Genomic DNA, 21,271 nt, shown 5'->3' with positions numbered 1-21,271 from the left:
GGAAGGAAAGGAAATATACCAATTTCCAGATGGTGGTTACCTCTGAAGAGGCTGGTTGAGTGAGAGATATTTTCAGGGAAGGGTAAAGAAGAGACTACAACTCTGTAAAATATTTTGTTTAAAAAAAATTGGAAGCAAACATGGCAAACGTGGTTTGGGGGCTATTATTCTCTTTATATTTTATATTTTATGAATTTTAAAGATCTCATTGGATCTAGAAATACCAATGCTTTCATTTTTGGAAACCTGTATGCTTGGTACATCTCACCAAACTGGTTTCCAAAACCAATATGTGCTTTCTCCCTTGAGTATTTGCTAGACAAATCCCTAGAATGAATCTGAGCACATGCACGTGTCTCGGTGTGGATTGCAGATCGGCTGGCTTTTTCCCCTCCTCCTTTTTGTTTGGGAAGATTAAAATCTGGAAGAAATACCTCTGCCCGCAGACTACGCAAAAGGCCTATATTAAGATTTTGCCTTTGTTTGCAATAGTAAAGGGGAACTGTAGAAATCCAAAGTACGCTATGCAAAGGTAGGAGCTAATGCATGTATTCAAACAGACGTGGGGAACACCGTAGAAGAAACTAACAAGAATTGTGCTGTGATACACCAGGAAGGTTCACATTGCCCTTACTTTTGTTGTGTTCGTGTTCTTGAGGTGGATTTTCCCAGGAAGCAAGTATTGAGTGCCTTATGACGTGTGTGTGCTCTGTGCTCCTGACAATTGCACGGAGCTTAGGTTAGATTCTGTGTGACATTCCTTGTGCTTTAAAGAACAGGCCTAACTGCTAATATATTGAGATTTATTTTTGCAAGTCATTTCTTATTTTATGTTTAATGTACATTGTTTCCTCCTTTTTTTCACTTTCCATTTGATAGACTGATTTTTAACCTGGATTAAAGGTTGTATTTACTGAAAAAAAAAAAATAAAGAAAGAAAGAACAGGCCTTCCTTCTGACAGTTTTAAAGATGTTCCAGGGCTGTGTTCCAAACAAACATGTATTGTTTGGTGTGACACAGACTATGGCTGAGAGCCAGTACATACCTGGCTGGTTGCCCTATAGCTGTAGAAACTTGGGCCATGGAAAATTGTAGGCAAAACCAGTGGGGGTGTAAAATAAGAATTTTGTGGCACGACAGCTAAGGGGTCCCAACCAACCAAGTGTTGTATTAAGAGACATCTCAGCGTCTCAGAGGAATGTTTAGTTCATGAAGGTGCAAATTCAAAACTTTGTCTTAGACCCCCAACTTTGGTTTTTTGTTTGTTTGTTTTTCCACATCCGAAGGAAGATTTTAATTCTGCAGCATGAAGTTGACCCCCTGTGTTCCTCAGGCATCTGTGGGCTGGTGACTGTTTGAGAAACTTGGTTTCGTATCACCTTCACGTGGGATGGAGTCCATCAACCTCACTTACATGGGGCTCATCTACTAGAGCCTGGAGAAATTTTTCCATAGATCCTGATCTGCACACCTGTTTAGTCTCTGGTATAATTTTGGATGGCACATGCAATGGAATTTTTCCTCCTCCTCATATCCAATTAGGAAGACGTAGGGTACAGGAGAGCATTGGGAAAGTTCTTTCGAAATTTTACTCAACTGTGGAAGCTTAGACAAACTCTTGGAATTCACATGGCTTTAATTTCCTTGAAAGGTCCTTTATTCAATTTGTATATTAAATTCCTAAAGAAATATCCTTGTAAGAGCACGATGATTTCATTTCTGAGCTTGCATCTGGCAGCTGACCCTTTAGGGAATCCAACCAAACTGCTTTCCAGTTTAATAATGGATGAGGTGCTAATGATTCCCATGTTGGACAAATGATTTGGCCTTGCCGGAATAGCCCATTACAGCTGTGTACTCCATTGTTGTATTAACTTACAGAGCATAGTGTAACCCAAGCCCACTAAATTCCCACTGACATTATCTCCTATTAGCCAGGCGGATGGAACCCTGAATGCCTCTGAGTAGAAAGGGAGGAATTCAGGCCTTGAAACTTTCCTCTTCTTATAACTGCCAGTTCAGATTCTGGCTCTATTCTCCCCACCCCATCCCCAGTCTGGCCTCTGGCTTCTGTTTGGGAACTAGCCGAGTCAGGATTTAAGGCAAAGAGAAGGTGAAGAGCATGCTAAATCATTTGCTGGAGATGCATGAATGAGATCAGCGTGAACCAATCAGTGGATCCGTGGCTAAGAGTTAAGAGATTGGGGTTGAGCTAGAGGAAGCAGAGCACACAGGAAACCGAGCACTGTCACAATACCCTGTAGAGAAACTGGGAAGAAAACTGGAGGTACCCACCTGCTAACGTGGGAGTGTTTGTGAGGTGCAACTGCTAACTAAAAATGATATATTTATTAGACATAGGCCACCAAACAAGTGTATTCTTGTAAAATCATTTCCTGTGATTTGTCAAAATGTGATTACCACGGTCAATGCAAATTGCCACCAGTGCCAGGGGCAGGTCATTCTTTTGATTCTTTTATGCATAACAAATATTCATTATTCATCCTTTGAGGTTGGATTTGATTGGTGTTTGTTTGTTTGTTTGTTCTGGTGAGAGAGGGGTGATTAAACCAGGCACCCTCAGTGTGGTGTGATTACAAAGTAATGAGCCATTTTCTGGTGGGTGTGTAAACTGGTTCTAAAGGCAGGTCCAAAGGGAGTCTGAAAAATGTTTTAAGCAATTGTCACATACACTGAATTATCATACACTCTTCCAAGGTTATTGCTTTGAAGGACAGTGCTCCTGGGCTGTGATAACATTTGGTCTGTTTGCTTAAAAGCAAAATCAATAGCAAGCTGATCTCATTACATTGAAGTCATATTTCATATGATCTTTCGTATGTATTTATTTCTACAATTAAAAGTCAAACTTTGGATAAACCAGACTTAAGAATCAATTATCCTTTCTGGGCCTGTAAGGTTTTTCAGTCACTTAGTCTACCTTTTTCCTTTGTTTTACTTCTTCCTAGATGACAAGGCTGAGAGAACAGGAATATTGCCTCTGGGAAAGATACTTAGTTCCTTTACTCTTGATCTCCATAGAAAAAAAAATCAAGCACTAATAGGGATAAGATGAAAACATACTTAATTTATAATTAGAGTTTATGCCTGACAACTTTTAGTTGGGTCTTTGTTTCTGAAGAATCAGTATTTTTTTTTTTTTTTTTTTTTTTTTTTTTTTTATGTTTAAGGTTGAAAATGTCCTTGGGTAAAAAGCATTTGCCTTTAAATCATTAGACATGCAGACTCTGTGTCCTTCAGTGCACAATGGCGCCTGACAGGCAGGTAAATAACATGAAGCTTCCTTTAGAAAAATCAGTTATAAATATTCAACTCAAAACCATCTGACGTCTCCCTCTGACATGTAAACAAGACTCTTGGACGTGTTCAGCGGAAGAGGATGAGGAAACCAGTGGCAGGGGATGACACTGATGAAATACTGCTTGGTCCCCATTCAGATAACTCTGCTTTTGTCATAATAATTTTGTTGTTCAGGGAGAGGAGATTTTCCTGGCAGCTGCCCGTTTAACCTTCTGGAGGAGGAGAAGTGGAGGGATAGAAACTGAAGGAAGCTACTTCCTAGATTTCTAATTATTTTTCAATTCCTCAAGTGACGCTAAAGCTGCAAGAGGGGCGCCTGGGTGGCGCAAGTCGGTTGAGCGTCCGACTTCAGCCAGGTCACGATCTCGCGGTCCGGGAGTTCGAGCCCCGCATCGGGCTCTGGGCTGATGGCTCAGAGCCTGGAGCCTGTTTCCGGTTCTGTGTCTCCCTCTCTCTCTGCCCCTCCCCCGTTCGTGCTCTGTCTCTCTCTGTCCCAAAAATAAATAAACGTTGAAAAAAAAAATTAAAAAAAAAAAAAGCTGCAAGGAAACAATGCTGGCATTGGTTGGTTGTTACACGCCGGGTGTGGATTGTTTTCTGATATCAGCAAGCTCGGGGTCATCTTTCTCCTTGAAAGAATGTTAATATTAAAAGCCACATTGAGCACTACATAAAACTGAAAGTTTGCAGACTATATAAATAATAATACTAATAACAATATAATGTAAATGTATAATATAAATAACAAGAGAAAACAGTCATAGAAAAATAGAGGAAACAGGCAAAAAATATGAACACGCAGTTCTCAGAGAATAAATTGCAAATGTCCAGTAAACAAACCTATTAGAAGATGCCCAACCTCACTATTAAACAGGAACAGAAAAATGTGATACTGCTTCCTTCCAATCAGATTTGCAATATTTTATTGGCTGATAATATCAAGTATTGATGAGGATGTGGGGAACGAGGCAATCTCACACGTTAGCACTCTTTGGAGGATTGAGACTAAGGATTAAAACCGAAAGTGTGTGTGACCCATGACACAGAAAGTCCATTTCTAATTATCTATCCTAGACAAATACTTGCACGTTTGTAGGAGGAATCATTTTGTGGGTGTTCACAGCAGCATTTTTTGAATAATGAAATACTGGAAACAACTGAAATACCCATCAATGGACAGAATGTCTAAAAAATGTACTGTGTTTATATGTTGGAATACATGTGGTAATTAAAAAGAATGGCATCATAAGTATCAACAGAGATAGCTATGAAAAATATATCGTGTGAAACAATGCAGAATGTCAATTCAGAAACAATTCAGGAACTCAGAGTGTTATAGTAGGATACAATATTCAGAGGGTTATTACAATATGATATAATCTATGTAAAAGCATACTTATAAAACACTATAGATTTTTAAAAATTACTGTGTAATGTTTTAAATATGCAAAAAAGAATATTGTACTGACCACTCAGCTTAATTCTCTTAGTTTTCCTTGGTACACATATTGGCCTGCGTGGGGGTAAAGGAAACTGGAGGCTTATGTACCAGGCTCAGGGCAGTGATTTTTTTTTTTTTTCCTTCAGTAAGTGGGGAGAGTCCAGCATTGAGAATGATTCTCCAGAGGACTTTACTCAAATCTTTAATAATTCATGTTTTAGGGATGCCTGGGTGGCTCAGTCGGTTGAATGTCCGACTTCAGCTCAGGTCATGATCTCACAGTCCGTGAGTTTGAGCCCCGCATTGGGCTCTGTGCTGACAGCCCAGAACCTGGAGCCTGCTTCCGATTCTGTGTCTCCCCCTCTCTCTGCCCCTCCGCTGTTCATGCTCTGTCTCTCTCTGTCTCAAAAATAAATAAAAACATTTAAAAAAAAACCAATTCATGTTTTAAAGAGAATGCATTATTTGTATGAGGAAACCATGAAGTAAAATAGGTCTGATTTTCATTATGTTAGGCAGATTTTCATAGCTGCTGTATAAACTAGCTCAGTGAAGGAGACATTGAGGAATCTCTCTTTTAACCAGAAAGCTTCCTTCAATTAGCAACTGTTAATTTAGGACTGCCCTGGGCTTGGACCTAAATTGGCACATCGTGCCAAAGACAGATGCCCCCAGTTTCTATTCCTTAGTCCCTGATTCTGCTCTGATAATAGTTAACAAGCAATTATGTAGTGCTTACCATGTGTCAGAAAGTGATCTCAGGTCTTTTGTGGTTTATCCTTCTAGAATGTTCAATATTTTTACAAAAGCAGGCTCATATAATATTTTGGTACTTACTTTTTCCACATAACAATGGTTTGTGAACATCCCTCCACATTAAGAATTCTTATAAAGCACCACAGCCACCGCGTATGGCTATATACTAATTTATTTAACCAACTCTTCTCTGTCTAACACCAAGATTGTTTCCTGTATATTACTTTTTTGGCTAACCTTTTTTTAACACATTCTTGAAGATTAGTCTTAACATTAGCCCATAGTTATTTCCTTTAGAAACATGTTATAGAGCATTCTAATACACTTACACAAAGACAGAAATAGGTTGTGGGTAAGAGAGAGAGAGAAAGGGAGAAGAGAGAAGGGGAGAGAAAGGGAGGAAAAAGGGGAGGCAGAACACAGAGGGAGACTGAAGGTAAGATTTGGACATGCCATGGCAAAAGCTGGTGAACACAGGTACCATGCACGTGCCCTCTGCCCCTCGTTGGTATCCTGGTGATCTGCCTGGTGAGGAGCTACTGGGGTGAGATGTTTAGATTCAAAATGTGGTGATAAAAATTGGGAAGGCAGCAAAAGATTCCCTGAGATTCTCGAGCTCTCTCACCTCTGGGTAGTCACGAACTTCTGTGGTCCCACCTTTTCTGGGTGTGCTGACCTTGCTTCTGTTCTACAGCTGGGGGTCTATCTGTGGGATCAGCTACAGTGATTGAGGAGGGAAGAAGAGAGCATGAGAACACACTGTTAACTTGAAAATGTCGGGGCGCCTGGGTGGCGCAGTCGGTTAAGCGTCCGACTTCAGCCAGGTCACGATCTCGCGGTCCGTGAGTTCGAGCCCCGCGTCGGGCTCTGTGCTGACAGCTCGGAGCCTGGGGCCTGTTTCCGATTCTGTGTCTCCCTCTCTCTCTGGCCCTCCCCCGTTCATGCTCTGTCTCTCTCTGTCTCAAAAATAAATAAAACGTTAAAAAAATAAAAAAAAAAAAATAAAAAAAAAAAAAAATAAAAAAAAAAGAAAATGTCTTTTCAAATTGGACTGTGCCACTGAGGTTATCTACAAATCCAACAGCAGTTGTGGTTCCTAATCAATTATATACCTGGAGTGAGCCTTCGCAAAATCCTGGAAGAGACTGTGCCTGGGCCACTTTATATGAAAATGTCATTTTTTTTTTTTTATCCATGAGAAGGGCCACTGACCAAGAAAAAATAGCATAAGAAAAAGCATCATAATCTTCCCCATTTTTTAAAGCTTACTTATTTATTTAAAAAGAGAGCGAGAGAGAGCACAAGCTGGGGAGGGGCAGAGAGAGAGAGAGAGAGAGAGAGAGAGAGAGAGAGAGAGTCCCAAGCAGGCTCTGCACAATCAGCATGGAGCCTGAGTTAGGGCGTAAACTCACAAACCGCGAGATCATGACCTGAGCCAAAATCAAGAGTCTGAACCACCCAAGTGTCCCAAACTTCCCTATTTTTATTAAGAAACATAAAACTCCAAATGCACTGCTTTCTTAGAAATGTTTAATAGTAAATATTTCAAACATACAGAAAATATGGAGAAAAATATAAGTAATACCCATGTACAGCAAGCTTTAAGATATCCTAACGTTTTCCATGTTTGTATCATATCTGTTTTCTAAAGAAAATATTGAAGATACACTTCCAGCCCATTTGGCATACTTCATCCTTTTTTCTCTACCATCCCTTCCTAGAAGCAACCACTGTCTAGAATTGCTATTTGTTTTCTTTAGCCATATCTGTTACTTTTGTTTCACACCTATGCATCCACAAACATCATGTAGAATTGTTTTTGTAAATTTAAAAACTTTATATAACTGACATTACGTAATAGGTATTATTTGTAACTTCATTTGTTCATTCACGTTATTCATCTGAAGTGCATCTGTTTGTTTATATATATATATATATATATATATATATATATATATATATCAAAAACTTCAGTCTGTTCATTTCCATGACAGTATGACATTCCATTGTACACATATACCACAATGTATTTATCCATTTTCCTTTTGACCAGCATTTAGGATTTCAATTTCTTGCTGTTACAAACATGCTGCAGTAAACATTTTTCCACATGTGCGAAAGTTTGTCCAGGGTATATGTTTGGGATGGGTCGCTGGGTAGGAGGGCACATGCAATGTCAGTTTTACTGGGTAGCAGCAAATTGCTTCCCAGAGGTGGTTGTACCAGTTCATACTCCCACCAGCTGTATGTAAATCTTTTTTTTTTAACATTTATTATTGAGAGACAGAGAGAGACAGAGCACGAGAAGGGGTGGGGCGGAGAGAGAGGGGGACACAGAATCTGAAGCAGGCTCCAGGCTCTGAGCCGTCAGCCCAGAGCCTGACACGGGGCTCGAACTCACAAACCGCGAGATCATGACCTGAGCTGAAGTCGGACGCTTAACCGACGGAGCCACCCAGGCACCCCAATATAAGTGTTAATATTACCCCCTACCCTTACTAACTCTTGGGATTGTCATACTTTAGAATTTTCACCAATTTGATGGGTGTGAAATGGTATGTTAATGTTGCTTTCATTTGCTTCTCCCGGATAAATTTTGAGAAGTATATTTTCATATGTATCTTGCCATTTGGGATTCTTCTTGCATTAGCTTTTTAAGCTTACACACAGGCAATGCAAAATTTGCTCTGTCAAAGACCATGAATAATGAAGTATGTATTTTTGTTTCATATTATTATAACCAGTGTTTGGAGCTAAAAGGAGAAATGTAGGGGAAAAGGAAATGAAATCAAGGGGGAATGTATATGTATAAATACTTGAAATATATGTGTGTATATATATATATATATGAAAATGGAAAAAGAGAAAGATGGAAAGATAGAGGGAGAGAGGAATGAATCTAAGGAAGGCAGAGAAAGATTGGAGAAAGTAGAAGGGAAATTTAATCAATGTTTAGTGGAAAGTTAGTTGTGAAGTGAGGCACACTGCCTAAGAGCTTGGGCTTTGAAGTCAGACTGCCTGGGTTCAAATCTACCATTTCCTAGCTGGGTACCTGGAGCTTATTACTTCTCATGGCCTTAGTTCCTTCATCTACAAAATTAGCATCTTAATAGCATCTCCCTATTAAATGGACTACACATTTGTTAGTATACCAAGCAAGAGCTCAGATTATATTAGCAGTTTCTAACAAGGCTGTTAGCAATTGCACAGCTGTAATAATAGAATTTTAGCTCTTCCGAACTAAAGGGAGCTTTTAAGCAAATGAGTAGACAAGTTGGGCTTTACCACTTAACATTTAGAACTACACTGTCCAACACGGTAGTCACAAACCTGCGGTGGCTACTGAGCCCTTGAAGTGTGGCCAGTTCCAGTGCGGATGTGCTGTAAGGGTAAAATACACTCTGGATTTTGAGGCTTTTGCATGAGAAAAAGAATAAATTACCTGAATAATTTTTAAACTCAATTACATGATAATAGTTTGGGTATATTGAGTTAAATAAGATATATTACTAAAATTAATTTTGCTTCTTTTTTTTATCCCCCTTTTTAATGTGGCTACCGGAAAATTTAAAATTGCATCCTTGGCTCCCATGACATTCCCACTGGACTGCACTGACTCTGAGGCTCCGAGTCTGAAGGGATGCGGTACCCACAGCAGGTACCACATCTGACACACATAGCGTTTCTTCCTACGAACGTACTAAAGGAGGGGGTGACTACAGTGGTTAATGGGACAGCGTGCAGACAGTTCAGTGACACCTCAGACTCAGACACAGGGTGTGATGCGACCAGGTGTTGTCCCTCTCAGACGACTGGTTTGACTTTGTGACATGAAGTCAAAACTGGACAGGGCAAGTGAACGGGATACCCTGATGCAGGCATCCCCACCAGGCGTCCACCCCTATAGGACGTTCACTCCAGAGCGTTTAGCTCAGGACTTCTTGCTACAGGACAAGGAGATAACCTGCCACTGTTGATTCTTAGCATGCCCAAACTGATTTTATTTCATCCTTATTGATGTAAGGGGCTTCAGCCTTTTCGGGTAAACTGCCTGGACAGAGTTAGTAGAATTAGGATTCAAGTAATTTTAAGCTTGATGAACTAAGCAACAATTTATCAGTGGCTTTCAACCTTGACAGCATATTAAAATAACCTTGGGTCTTGGGGAGCTTTTAAAAAATACCTGCACTTGGCTCTATCTCAAGCCAATGAAGTCAGAAGGAGGGGAGGGGAGGAGAGACCTCTCTCTCTCTTGTTTTAGGGATTATTATGTTCTTGCTCTCTGTAATTAATATTGTTGATGGTATTTGTTCTTCAGTTAAGGAGAAAAAAATAGGGTAAGTTCTATGATTTGTTATTTCCTTTTAGCTGGTGGCTTAAACTAAATGGCTAGCTCACTTTTACCCATGAAAGTCTCCTGTCGCCTTTTTTTTTTCCTTTTCTTTTTAAAACAAGGTTTCTATTTTTCAGCTCTCAGCTGGCCTTGGCCTCACTGAGATTAGTCACTCCCTGATTCCACTTGACTCACTTTCTCGGCCCTTGTCCCAGAGGCACCCCCTCCACACTTCCCCTCCTGTGCCTTACTTTCTAGTTTCTTTGATTCACGTCTCCACTCTTCGTCCTCACAAGCTTCCTTCCTTGTTGTCCTGAGGCTAACATAGTCTCCTCAGGTTGCAGCTATAAAGATATCACACATATTTATCTTATCCTCCTCTTTTATAGCCCTTTAAAGAAATTTTCCATCTGGGCAAAACACTAATCAAAACCCTGGACCCAAAAAAGGGAAGCTCATATTGGGTGTTTCCACAGTTCAGTTGTAGACTCAGTGAACTTGCACTCATAGATATGGTGAGGGTATCGTGGAAGGAGGGCACGCTCTACTCTCTGGAAATCCATTCACATAGAGCTTCTGTTCCGTGATGGCGACGTGGCTCCCAGAAAGTTGAGCATGGGTGGCACATCCCTGAGTGTGCGCTTGGTTCTGGCCTATGTGTGAGCCTGTCTGCCCACCCCATAGTGGCGGGGGAGGGAAGGCCGTGATCAACCTGTATAGACTTCATGTTGTGTCTGTCCAAATGCTTTGGAAGCTGGCTTCTTCCTGCCGAGATACCTGGCTAGTGTCAGAGAAATAATTGGGATTCCTGGATAGAACAGATTTCTGCTAATCCCCTCAGCCCAGATCAAGTCTCGTGAGAACTCAACCTTACAAGACTTGTTTGAAATCCCCCTGGCCTCTAGTATACTTTTATTGGAAGGCTGCTCATCCTAAGCAGTTTGCCAAGAAGGGTATTGTGTGTCCTGCGTGGTAAGTGTACTTGAAGACTAAAACTAACATATGTGATTATATATTGTATATTGTCTATAAAACATTTTATATTTATACATTGTATATACATATATACAGCCATACATATATACATATATACATATATACATACATATACATATACATATACATATATACATATATACATATATACATACACACATACCTGCGAAGTTCTTCATTCTTCAGAATCGACATTTCCCTGCTCCTGGAGAATCTCCACCTTCTTACATCTGTGTTTCCTATCCAATGAGGCACTGCACTTCTCACACAGTCTTTATGCAATTCTGGTGACATTTTCAGCTGCTGGTTTCACTTTTTCTACTATCCTAGGTCTCTCCTCCTGGCTGGTGGCTAGCAAATGCATGACCGGTACAAAGAGAAAACAAAACAAAATATGGTGGTTGTATCAGGCAAATGAGAGCACAAGATATCACATTTGATTTAACATCAATAGAATTTCCCTGACTGCATTATGCCTCTAACTTGTGCTTTTGGTTCCAGGAGCTCGTGTAAATGCCAAGGACAACATGTGGCTGACCCCACTGCACCGGGCTGTTGCCTCCAGAAGTGAAGTGAGTGATTATCTTATATAATCTAGCACCTCCAGACCACAGAAAGAGAAAAATGCTTTCTGCTGAATTCGGTATTGTTGCTTGTGAACAAAAGGCTTTTCCTTCTAATACAAGAGGGTTACCAAAAAACAGTTTGTTCTTTTGAGCACCTCCTTCATGCCAGGCATGGTGCTGGGGGTGGTGACTGGAGTAGTCCCAGGTAGACAGTGTGATACTTGACTTCAGTGAGTTCTCAGTCTGAAGGGGGTGCTAAACATGTAAGCAGATCAGTACACTATCATAACTTAATTGGAGGAGGAAGAAGATAACTGCCTGAGTAGAGAAGTCTTCCAAGAAGAGAGGTCGGTTGAGCTGGTGCTTAGAGGACGAGTAGGGACTTACCAGGCCAGAAGGAGGGGGGAGGCTGGAGGCAGGACAGTAGACGTGCTAGAGGACAAGGGCCATGGACATGAATGAATGGCAGGTTCAGATGGCTATAGATGGAACAAGGGATGTGGTGGAAGATAAGTCTGATGGCAGAGGCTGGGGTCCTCTGAGCAGTAGGGTACAGTCACGGCAAGATAAGAATGAACCTGACAGGACTTGGGACCTTGTGAGGGTGAGGTAGAAGAGAGGTCACTGGGTGAATGGTGATGCCATCGATTGAGAAGGCAGAGGCAGAGGAGCAGGGAAGGGAAGTTAATCAGTTCTGTATGAACATGTCACATTTGGCAAACATATTACCAGAATGTAAGCTCTATAAGGGCACAGACCTGTTTGTTGTTGTTGTTGTTGTTGTTGTTTTGTTCCTTGATGTGTCCCAAGCCTGGGATATTGTAGGTGCTCAAGAAAGAATTTATTTTAAATTCCAAAAATGCAGGTGAAGATGGTTAATAGATGATCATTTTTTATACACGTCTAGCACTGAGGAACTGAGAGGATGTTCATTGAAGCTATAGCAAATCTTAAAAAAAAAGGGGGGGGAGGGGCGCCTGGGTGGCTCAGTCAGTTAAGCTTCCGACTTCGGCTCAGGTCATGATCTCACAGTTCATGGGTTCGAGCCCCACGTTGAGCTCTGTGCTAACAGCTCAGAGCCTGCAGCCTGCTTTGGATTCTGTGTCTCCCTTTGTCTCTGTCCCTCCACTGCTCACTCTCTGTCTCTTTCTCAAAATAAATAAACATTTAAAAAAATTTTAAAAAGAAACTACAGCAAATGGCTCAGCTGGTTCAGGGAAAGTATAACAGATGGGAAGAGAGAACCAGTGTGGGGGAGGGGTGGCCAGGAATGCTGGTGAATATGAACCTTGCAACCTTGTCAGAGGGGATGCCCACCATCCAGGGATACAAGAGGCTGTCACCTAGGGGGCACTTGTCATTGGATGACTAGTTTTTGTAGCTGATTTTTTACCAAATGAGGCTTCTCTGCTGCTGGAGAAGGTGCTGTTCTCCAGGTACAGCTAGGAGCAAGTGGTGTTGCTGACGTGTTGATGGCTATCATCAGCGTCAGCTTTTCCTCTTTGGCAAACTATCTGGACATTTCACAATATGCTTCGTAGATGACAGTTAACTTAGTGCTCATAATCTTCCTTGCTGTGCTGTGTGATTTGAGTAGTTTTTATAAGATGCGGTCTGTTCTCTTTCCCAACAGCCCACATGGAATGAGGGAAACAAATGATCCTAAGTTGCCTGACTCAGATCCTGGGGAATCCAGAATCTCCTTATGGTCTCACATTTCATTTCTGTTTTACCTGGGAAAGCAGGTACAGTGGGCTGCTTGAGTTTGTATGACCAGTGTCATGTGTCATGAGACTAGCTCCTTCACAGAGTATTCCTTGGTCTTTGAAGACTGTTTGATCTTCAGTAAATTTCTTTTTTTAAGTATTCTTCAAAAACTATGAGTTTTATTCCTCTTTTAACATGAACCAGGTCTTTTTAGTTAAAAAAAAAATTCACCAAGCACTTCCAACATGCCAGGAACTGTGCTTAGGAGGCTTGTAGTCTAGTGGCACAGAAAGATGTAAAACCAGATGATTTCAGTATTATGTGATCTTTCCCAAGTGATCTCCCCCTTTGTGAGCTCAGCTACTTGCTTTAAATCTTCAAAACACCCATTTGCCAGCAACCATCAGCTTGCCTTCCTTACATGTCTTTAGTGTATTTGATTGAGTTCAGTCAACCCAATGATGATTCAACCTTTATGTCTGAGACAGGCGTTTGTTGCTTCCCTGAGGAACCAGCTCCCTCTACAGGTTTGCCGAGGGAAAAATATCCCTTGCAGGTGTCTCTTGTTAGGAAGGAATTAAAGGCAAGCCGACCCTGAGTTGTAGTCAGGGTCATATCTTCATATTAATATCTGTCACAACAAGTCAAAAAGATTCTTATGAAAATCGAAGTCTCTGTGACTGTCATTGGAACAGACTGTGGACATCTGAACTCCAACACAGCACTTGGCTGTGGAAGTCCTAAATTCAGATTTTCTTCTTCCTCTGAATTTGATTTATTATGTGATTATTACATTCCATTATATCTCCCCTAAATAATAGCTGAGAAAAGAGAAGCAGGCTTGAGGAGAAAACAACAGAGAAGGTTTGGATTGTGTTTTGGAACTTGTCTGTTAGCATTTGCCAAAGGAGATGTGTGTGCTCAGCTTGAGAGTTGGCACATCTGTCTGTTGCTTAGATTGGCAAACACTGGTGTATGACTTACGCGAATGTGAATTAAAAACCGTTTCTGCATTGAACGGCTTATGAACTCTCTTCTGTCCTCAAAGCCCTTTGCCTCTGAAATGTAGGCAATTGATGTCTCGGGGCTCAGGGTTCAGTCAGGGACCCAGAACCACCATGAGAGATACAGAATAAGATATTTATTGTAGTAATTAAGCCTCACACAATTGTGTGAGCTGCTGGAGAAGTTTGTGTAAGGCCATCACCTTGGTTTCTGTGTGGTTCTGAAGTCACTGCTGGTGGGCAGGGTCTGCAGTTGCAAAGAAAAGCTGGACGTGAAATGGGGGAGAACAAGAACAAACTAGAACCCCTGACTCTCACTGCCTCAACATTGCAGACTTGGGAGACTTGCAGAAGGTGCTGTGTGCTTCACCTTAGAGCTTGTGGGCACCTGACCCAAGAACAGGAGAACCCGAGGGAGATACTGTAAGTTCTGAAGAAGCACCAACCATGTCCTGTGCCAACACAGGGTCCAGCTGGTCAGTGACAGTGTGTGCAAGCTGCAGCGGCACCTGGCACCCAACACACCAATCAGGCTGTGGTTTCATCTATGCCTCCCAAAATCCAGGCAGATTTCCCTTGTGGCAAACAGGGCTGGGGAGGGGATTCTGGGAAATATAGTTCAGCTTGGCTATGTTGACACAACATAAAACTATCACTGAAGTTATTATTCTATTCTAATTAAAAAGACATTCTCAGGGCACCTGGGTGTCTCAGTTGGTTAAGTGCCCGACTTCAGCTCAGGTCATGATCTTGTAGTCCATGAGTTCGAGCCCTGCGTCAGGCTCTGTGCTAACAACTCAGAGCCTGGAGCCTGCTTCAGATTCTGTGTCTCTCTCTTTCTCTGCCCCTCCCCCGCTCATGCCTCTGTCTCTCTGTCTCTCTCTCTCTCAAAAGTAAATAAATATTTTTTAAAAATTTTTTCAATGACATTCTGGATAGTAAGTTCCTTGAAATGAGTGTCATGCCTGTTGCTTGTCACTGTGTTTCCAGCATCTAGCCTGCTCAGTAAACAACTGTTTTTTGAGTGATTCATTAAAGACTAGATTTCTAACTTAAGCTATGTTCATGTGATTCTCTGTACAACTGCTAACATAGAACTAGTGTGCACCACAGAGAATGCCGATGGTAATCATCCTTCATGCATGCAAGGTAAACTGACTCGAAGCTTGTTTATGGAAGTGTGGCACAGGAAGCTGTTTAAGCTACTGGAACCCGCGAGATCAGGGTGAGTTTCAAAATTGTATGCAGCACAGATATCAGTAGAAGTCAAAGATATCGATATCAGTCAAATTTTCTGAGCTTTCTTTCCATCCAGGCAAGTTTTATGTTCAGGTTTCTATGCCTGGAAAAATCATATTCATTGCTAAATGTATTTCCTGAGCCTGTAATAGCAATAGGAGTATCAGATTATAATATTGCTTAAACATCAACCCATGCCTGACAGAAAAGCTCCTACACACACAGGAAAGTAGATCAAGACGTGGTCATACCCTCCGAAGACTGTCCAGCATTGACTGGGATCTGGAGATAAACCTTCAAGACTTTCTTGCTACTGACCAGGCTGTGTTGTGTGCTTCCTTCTGATGCTTCCCCGCGTCCCCCTCCTTCCTCCCCACCTCCTCACACCTGGGATTCCCAGGGAGGAGACAGCCAAACCAATAATTGGAGCCATAGCACTGTCTTCTGCACGACCCCCCAAAGGCTTCTTTCACCACCACCTCCCCTTTCTCTGACTACTCCCACTGCTGAGAAGAAATGAAGACATCTCTTGCCAAAGTGTTAGGGAAACATATTTTGAGATTCTAGATAACACAGATGAGCAACATTTGGGGCTTCCAGGAAGAGTTTTCTGAAGTGTGAATTATTTCTGATTGTTCCTCCTGTTTAACTTATTCTTTTTTTTTTTTAATTTATTTTTAACATTTATTTATTTTTGAGACAGAGAGAGACAGAGCATGAACAGGGGAGGGTCAGAGAGAGAGGGAGACACAGAATCCAAAACAAGCTCCTGACTCTGAGCTGTCAGCACAGAGCCCGACGCGAGGCTCGAACTCACGGACCGTGAGATCACGACCTGAGCCGAAGTCGGCCGCTTAACCAAAACTGAGCCACCCAGGCGCCCCCCTGCTTAACTTATTCTTATTGCTTTTTTGTTTTTCTGTCTTAGAAAAGAGCAGCCATAGGGGACAGGAATTAAATGCATATGAACCTGGACAGTTTAATACCTTGTTTATTAGAAGCCACCCAGTGGAGGACACTGTTAAGTGTGCTACAGGGGCCTTGAAGGGTCACAGAGTGTGTCTTCCAGGACATGGTATTTAGGGCAGACACCCAGGCACCCAGCCTACTGTGGCCTGCGTCCAAATGCAGCCGGCTTTTCACACATGCCTTTTCTTCTAGAATGAACTGAAGGTAGCACCGAAGGAGAATGGCTGAACTTTTCACTTTCCTGTTCTAGCGGCTGTCTTTTGGTTAACAGCGTTAAAAATGATTGTGTCCTGTCTTTAGGCTGTAGAAGTGAGGATGTTGAGTCCAAATATATATTGTCACAGTGAACGTTTATTGAAACCTTAGTGTGTGCTAGGCAGAATGCTAGGCACTTTCTGTGCGCGATCCCGTTTTAACCTCCGGGCCACTCTTTGAGACTGATAATGCTATTAATCCTAATTTAGGAAAGGTAATCTCAGTGAAGTTAGGTAACGAGCCTAACATGCCGCAGCCAGTAAGTGGAGGAGCATGTAACTCGTGAATCTGCTCTCTTAACCACCATGATCTGCTGCTTCCCTCAGATCAACCGAGCCCCCTGATGGATACTGCTCGTACCCATAAAATGGGTCTGCTTTTGTGTCTGTGCAGACAGAAGTCCTGACAAGTATAAAAATGTTTCCCAGAGCCAAGCAGGATAAGCATTTTATCATATAGCTCAAATTTTAATACTCAGGCTTTCCCCCTTTCCCTAAAAAGCATTGTCATTATTGTGAGCTAAATGCTAGTAGACAAGAGGATTGGAAGAATTATATGGGAGACGGGAATGTTATTGCTTTCCTTAAGTTATTCCATGATTATAAAAAGATGATCACATAGAGGACGTAGTACCAGGAATGAAAGAAAGTAAGCACTCTATGACCTATTACTTAGAATCTAGGTGAGTGATACTCAGATTTACTGTGCATTCATATTATCTGGGGTGCTTGTCACAAGTACCTGTTCTAGAACCTCATCTCCAGAGATTCTGATATAGCCTGTGGTCGCGCCCAGAAATCTGCATTTTAAAAAGAAGATTGTGACGCATGTGGTCTCCACACCACACTCTGAGAGCTGAGGTCTAACACCGGGAATACTTTAGTATCTGGCCTTCCCTGTGTCAAAAGGCAGCACTTCTTCAACAGTTGCCTTTGAGTTCCTCCATACCCCAGAGTCTCCAGGGAGCCCCCTTTGTACTACTAGTTCTTAGAATAATTGAACTCCAATAATAATTATAATAATGAAGGGCAAGTTTAATTTAATAAGGAGGGCTTTTGGAGAAATATTCAATTAATTGAACAAATTACTTGGGCACCGATTTATGCAATTCTTTCAGAATATGAAATTGCTGTAATCAATAGAGGGTGAAAGCCCCAAATGATTTCAGTAATAGAGTAAATGCTGTCAGGACTGTGGGAAATGTCTTGTTAATACTGGCATATTTTTACTTAGAGAGTTTCTAATGATTACACCAATGCATTTATTCTACCCAAATATACTGAGTGTATACAGTATGCACAAGGCACCTGCCAGGCTTTGGGGAGAGTTTCTACAGAAAACTGGGTGAGACTCAGACCCCGGTCTAAACCAACTTACAGTTTATAACATTTGACATTGCTTATGCCTGCATGGACTCTCTCTAGTCACAAACAATTACTTTTCCATGAGTAATTTATGACCACTTAAATGCAATGCACATTTGGAAGTGAAAAAACAAACATTAAGGGTGACAGTTTTTAAGACACATGCTTCCTATTTCTTTTCATCTTTTCCATGTGCCGCTGTGTATGTTTCTACTTCTTATTACAGGGTTCGGGTGGCCTTTTGTAAAAAGAGAAAGTCGTAAAAAGTAGCAATAAAGTGACTGCAAATGCCGTCTCCAATTCCCTTCTGCGTGGCATCCCATGACAGTTGCTCACTATTATTTCCATGATTGATACAGAGCAGCCTACTGTGGAGTGTAATCCAACTAGGTCTACAGTCCTAACACTGAATGCTAACTGGGCTGATGCCCCCATTCAGGAGAAATGCCGGACTCCTCACATGTGCTTGTTCATTACAAAGAAACAGTCTTTGCAGGAGCCCTACTCACAGTGTGGGTTGTATACCCATCTAAGCCCATGAGCTTTTGTCTTAAGACAAAATGATAAGAGTAAGCATTCAGAAACTTTTAGAGCAATTTGATGGAGCAATTTTTTTAGAGCAATTTTTCATTTCACGCCTGCTAAATTTAATAATAAAAGAATCAAGTTCAAAATTTGTCTTTGTCTTTTTAAATTTTATTACCCTACTAAATACTTTTTATTGTATTTCACAAAAGCATTGACTCATGATTGATTTGAAATAATATTTTTTTAAAAACTGGTCCTTCACAGATAGTTTGAGAAACACTGTTTAGGTATTTTTTTTTAATGCTTATTTTTAAGAGACAGAGAGAGACAGAGCATGAGCAGGCGAGGGGCAGAGAGGGAGACACAGAATTGGAAGCAGGCTCCAGGTTCTGAGCTGTCAGCACAGAGCCCAATGCTAGGCTCAAACCCACAAATTGTGAGATCATGACCTGAGCTGAAGTTGGAGGCTTAACTGACTGAGCCGCCCAGGCTCCCCTAAGTATCTTTTCTTGATTCAGAAAGTGTTCAGTGTCCCTTGCCCCACATTAGTTTTCTTCTTTTCTTAATGCTGATTTATTTTTTTTTGAGAGAGAGAGAGAGCACACACACGTGAACAGGGGAGGGGCAGAGCGAGAGGGGGGACAGAGGATCCGAAGTGGGCTCTGTGCTGACAGCAGAGAGTTCAACCGTGGGGCTCAAACTCACAAACCATGAAATCATGATCTGAGCAAAGTTGGCCACTGAACTGACTGAACTACCCGGCTGCCCCTAGTTTTCTTTTATCTTGTAAATTCCTGTCAGGGCCAACTCCTAGATTTTAGCTAGTGGGTGATACTAGGAGAGAAAGGCTTCTTTTGATTACAAAAATTATTAACTTCCTAAACAGCCATAAAATTACTCCCTCTTAAAACCAAATTAAAGTGCTTCCAAGATTAAAATTTTTGAAAGAGAAATGCAATTTTAAAGAAGGAAATTACTGTCTTTCTAAATCAAAGCTTTGTTTTTTACTGAAGTATTATATTAAATTTCTATTAATGTTTAAGCAGGTTTGGTCGGCTAAAACAGAGTTAAAAATTTTAAATAACTAAGGAGAATTAACATTTAAAAGTACTTATGTCAGCATGTTTGGCTGAAACTGTCCGGTGAGTAAGCTCTGGCCTGGTAGAAAATACATAAGCCAGGCTCTTAATCAGCCAGGCTGACAGATCACTCCCCTTGACTCATTCACCCTATCACATGAAGCTGCCTATTCAAATGAAGAGGTCAGGCCAGATGACCCCTGAAGCCTTCTACTACTACTTCTTCTTTTTTTTTTTTTTTATGTTTATTTATTTTTGAGAGAGAGAGAGAGAGAGAGAGTGTGTGTGAGCAGGGGAGGGACTGAGAGAAAGAGAGAGACACAGATTCTGAAGCAGGCTCCAGGCTCTGAGCTGTCAGCACAGAGCCCCATGTGGGGCTTGAAATCACGAACGGTGAGATGAGGACCTGAGCCGAAGTCAGATGCTCAACCGACTGAGCCACCGAGGGGCTCCAGCCTTCTCTACTTCTAATATCCCATGTCTATGAAGTTAATTCCATAATAAGTTTAGAATACTTGTATTTTCATTAAGAAAAAAATAGTTAATTTTGGGGGGCCTCTGGGTGGCTCAGTCAGTTAAGCACCTGACTGTTGATTTCAGCTTAGGCCACAATCTCATGGGTTGTAGGATCGAACCCCGTGACAGGCTCTGCACTGACAGCATGGAGCCTGTTTGGGATTCTCTCTCTCCCTCTCTCTCTGCCCCTCCCCTGCTCACTCTCAAAATAAGTAAATAAACATTTAAAAAAGTGTTAATTTTTGGAAAATAAGTAAGATACCCTCCTTTGTATACTAAGTATTTCTAGATAGAGTCCTTTCTTGTCAAGTAAGATGAAAACAATGCAATCCATTGCATAAGCAGATAGAGAATAAAAATGAAGAATGGCAAAGCTAAAACATTTTATAAAAGTAGATAAATAAAAGTAATGGTTATTCTAGGCGTCCTTGAGCTATGGCAGTTGAGTGTTGGTATGAGAGACAAATGTGATGAAGTTGGCACTCACATGGTACTTGCTTAAAGTTCACGTGAAAGGAGACTTATTAGAAAGCCTACCTGCTTCTATTTTTTTCCCCATCCAGTCAATGAACTTGAACCTTTAACTTGTCTAATTTTGGGGGTGTAACTCCGATGCTGGTTGGGGCACCTTGCCTTCTAAATGGATATAACTGGCTGGAAACGATGTGCCATATCTTGTGCAAAGTCTAGCATTCTTCCAGTGATCCCAAAGAATTCCTGGAGATCTGAGCGTTTGGTTGCCTGGCTCCACCAACCTGCTCCTGATGTTTGTTTGGTTTATGTATCAGCTTTCTCTTCTTCATAGCCTGCTGACTCTGTTCCTGCCCAGACGTACACCTCTGCCCTGGGGTACAGGGCCCAAGTCCTCTCTCCTTTCTCTCTGTCCTCACCCCTTCCTTCCTACCAAGCTCCAAATGCTGCTTGTTGTATTATGCCCCAAAATGCAGCTTGGTACATCCCCCTCCCAAATTCACTATAGACCCACCACTGCATAGCAAGGACTGAACACAGAGGCTTCTGCCCTCCTTATAAGACTGTTTGGACTCAAAACAGTATTTTTTCGTGTTGGTAAATAACAAAATTTTATTTTAACGAGATTTGATCATTTGCAATTTGTGGTAATTCAAACAAGGAGCAAGATGGACCAGGGCATCTGCAAACTTTTTCCAGCAAAAGCCAGATAGTAAATATGTTGA

General features: G+C 41.5%; 1 protein-coding gene across 12 annotated transcripts in view; it reads left to right on the top strand.

The window, feature by feature from the left end:
* The window catches only part of ANKRD44 (ankyrin repeat domain 44), a 330,752-nt gene that overhangs the window by 163,043 nt on the left and 146,438 nt on the right, over nucleotides 1-21,271 (top strand). For all 12 annotated transcript variants that reach the window (XM_040475746.1, XM_040475744.1, XM_040475747.1 and 9 more), the window contains exon 4: nucleotides 11,350-11,420. In XM_040475746.1, the coding sequence (XP_040331680.1) occupies nucleotides 11,350-11,420 (71 nt within the window). The remainder of the gene's footprint in view (nucleotides 1-11,349; nucleotides 11,421-21,271) is intronic.

Source organism: Herpailurus yagouaroundi, unplaced genomic scaffold, assembly GCF_014898765.1.
Source record: "Herpailurus yagouaroundi ecotype Mexico unplaced genomic scaffold, PumYag 140, whole genome shotgun sequence".
Taxonomy (NCBI): domain Eukaryota; kingdom Metazoa; phylum Chordata; class Mammalia; order Carnivora; family Felidae; genus Herpailurus; species Herpailurus yagouaroundi.
This window is presented reverse-complemented; position numbering and strand designations above follow the sequence as displayed.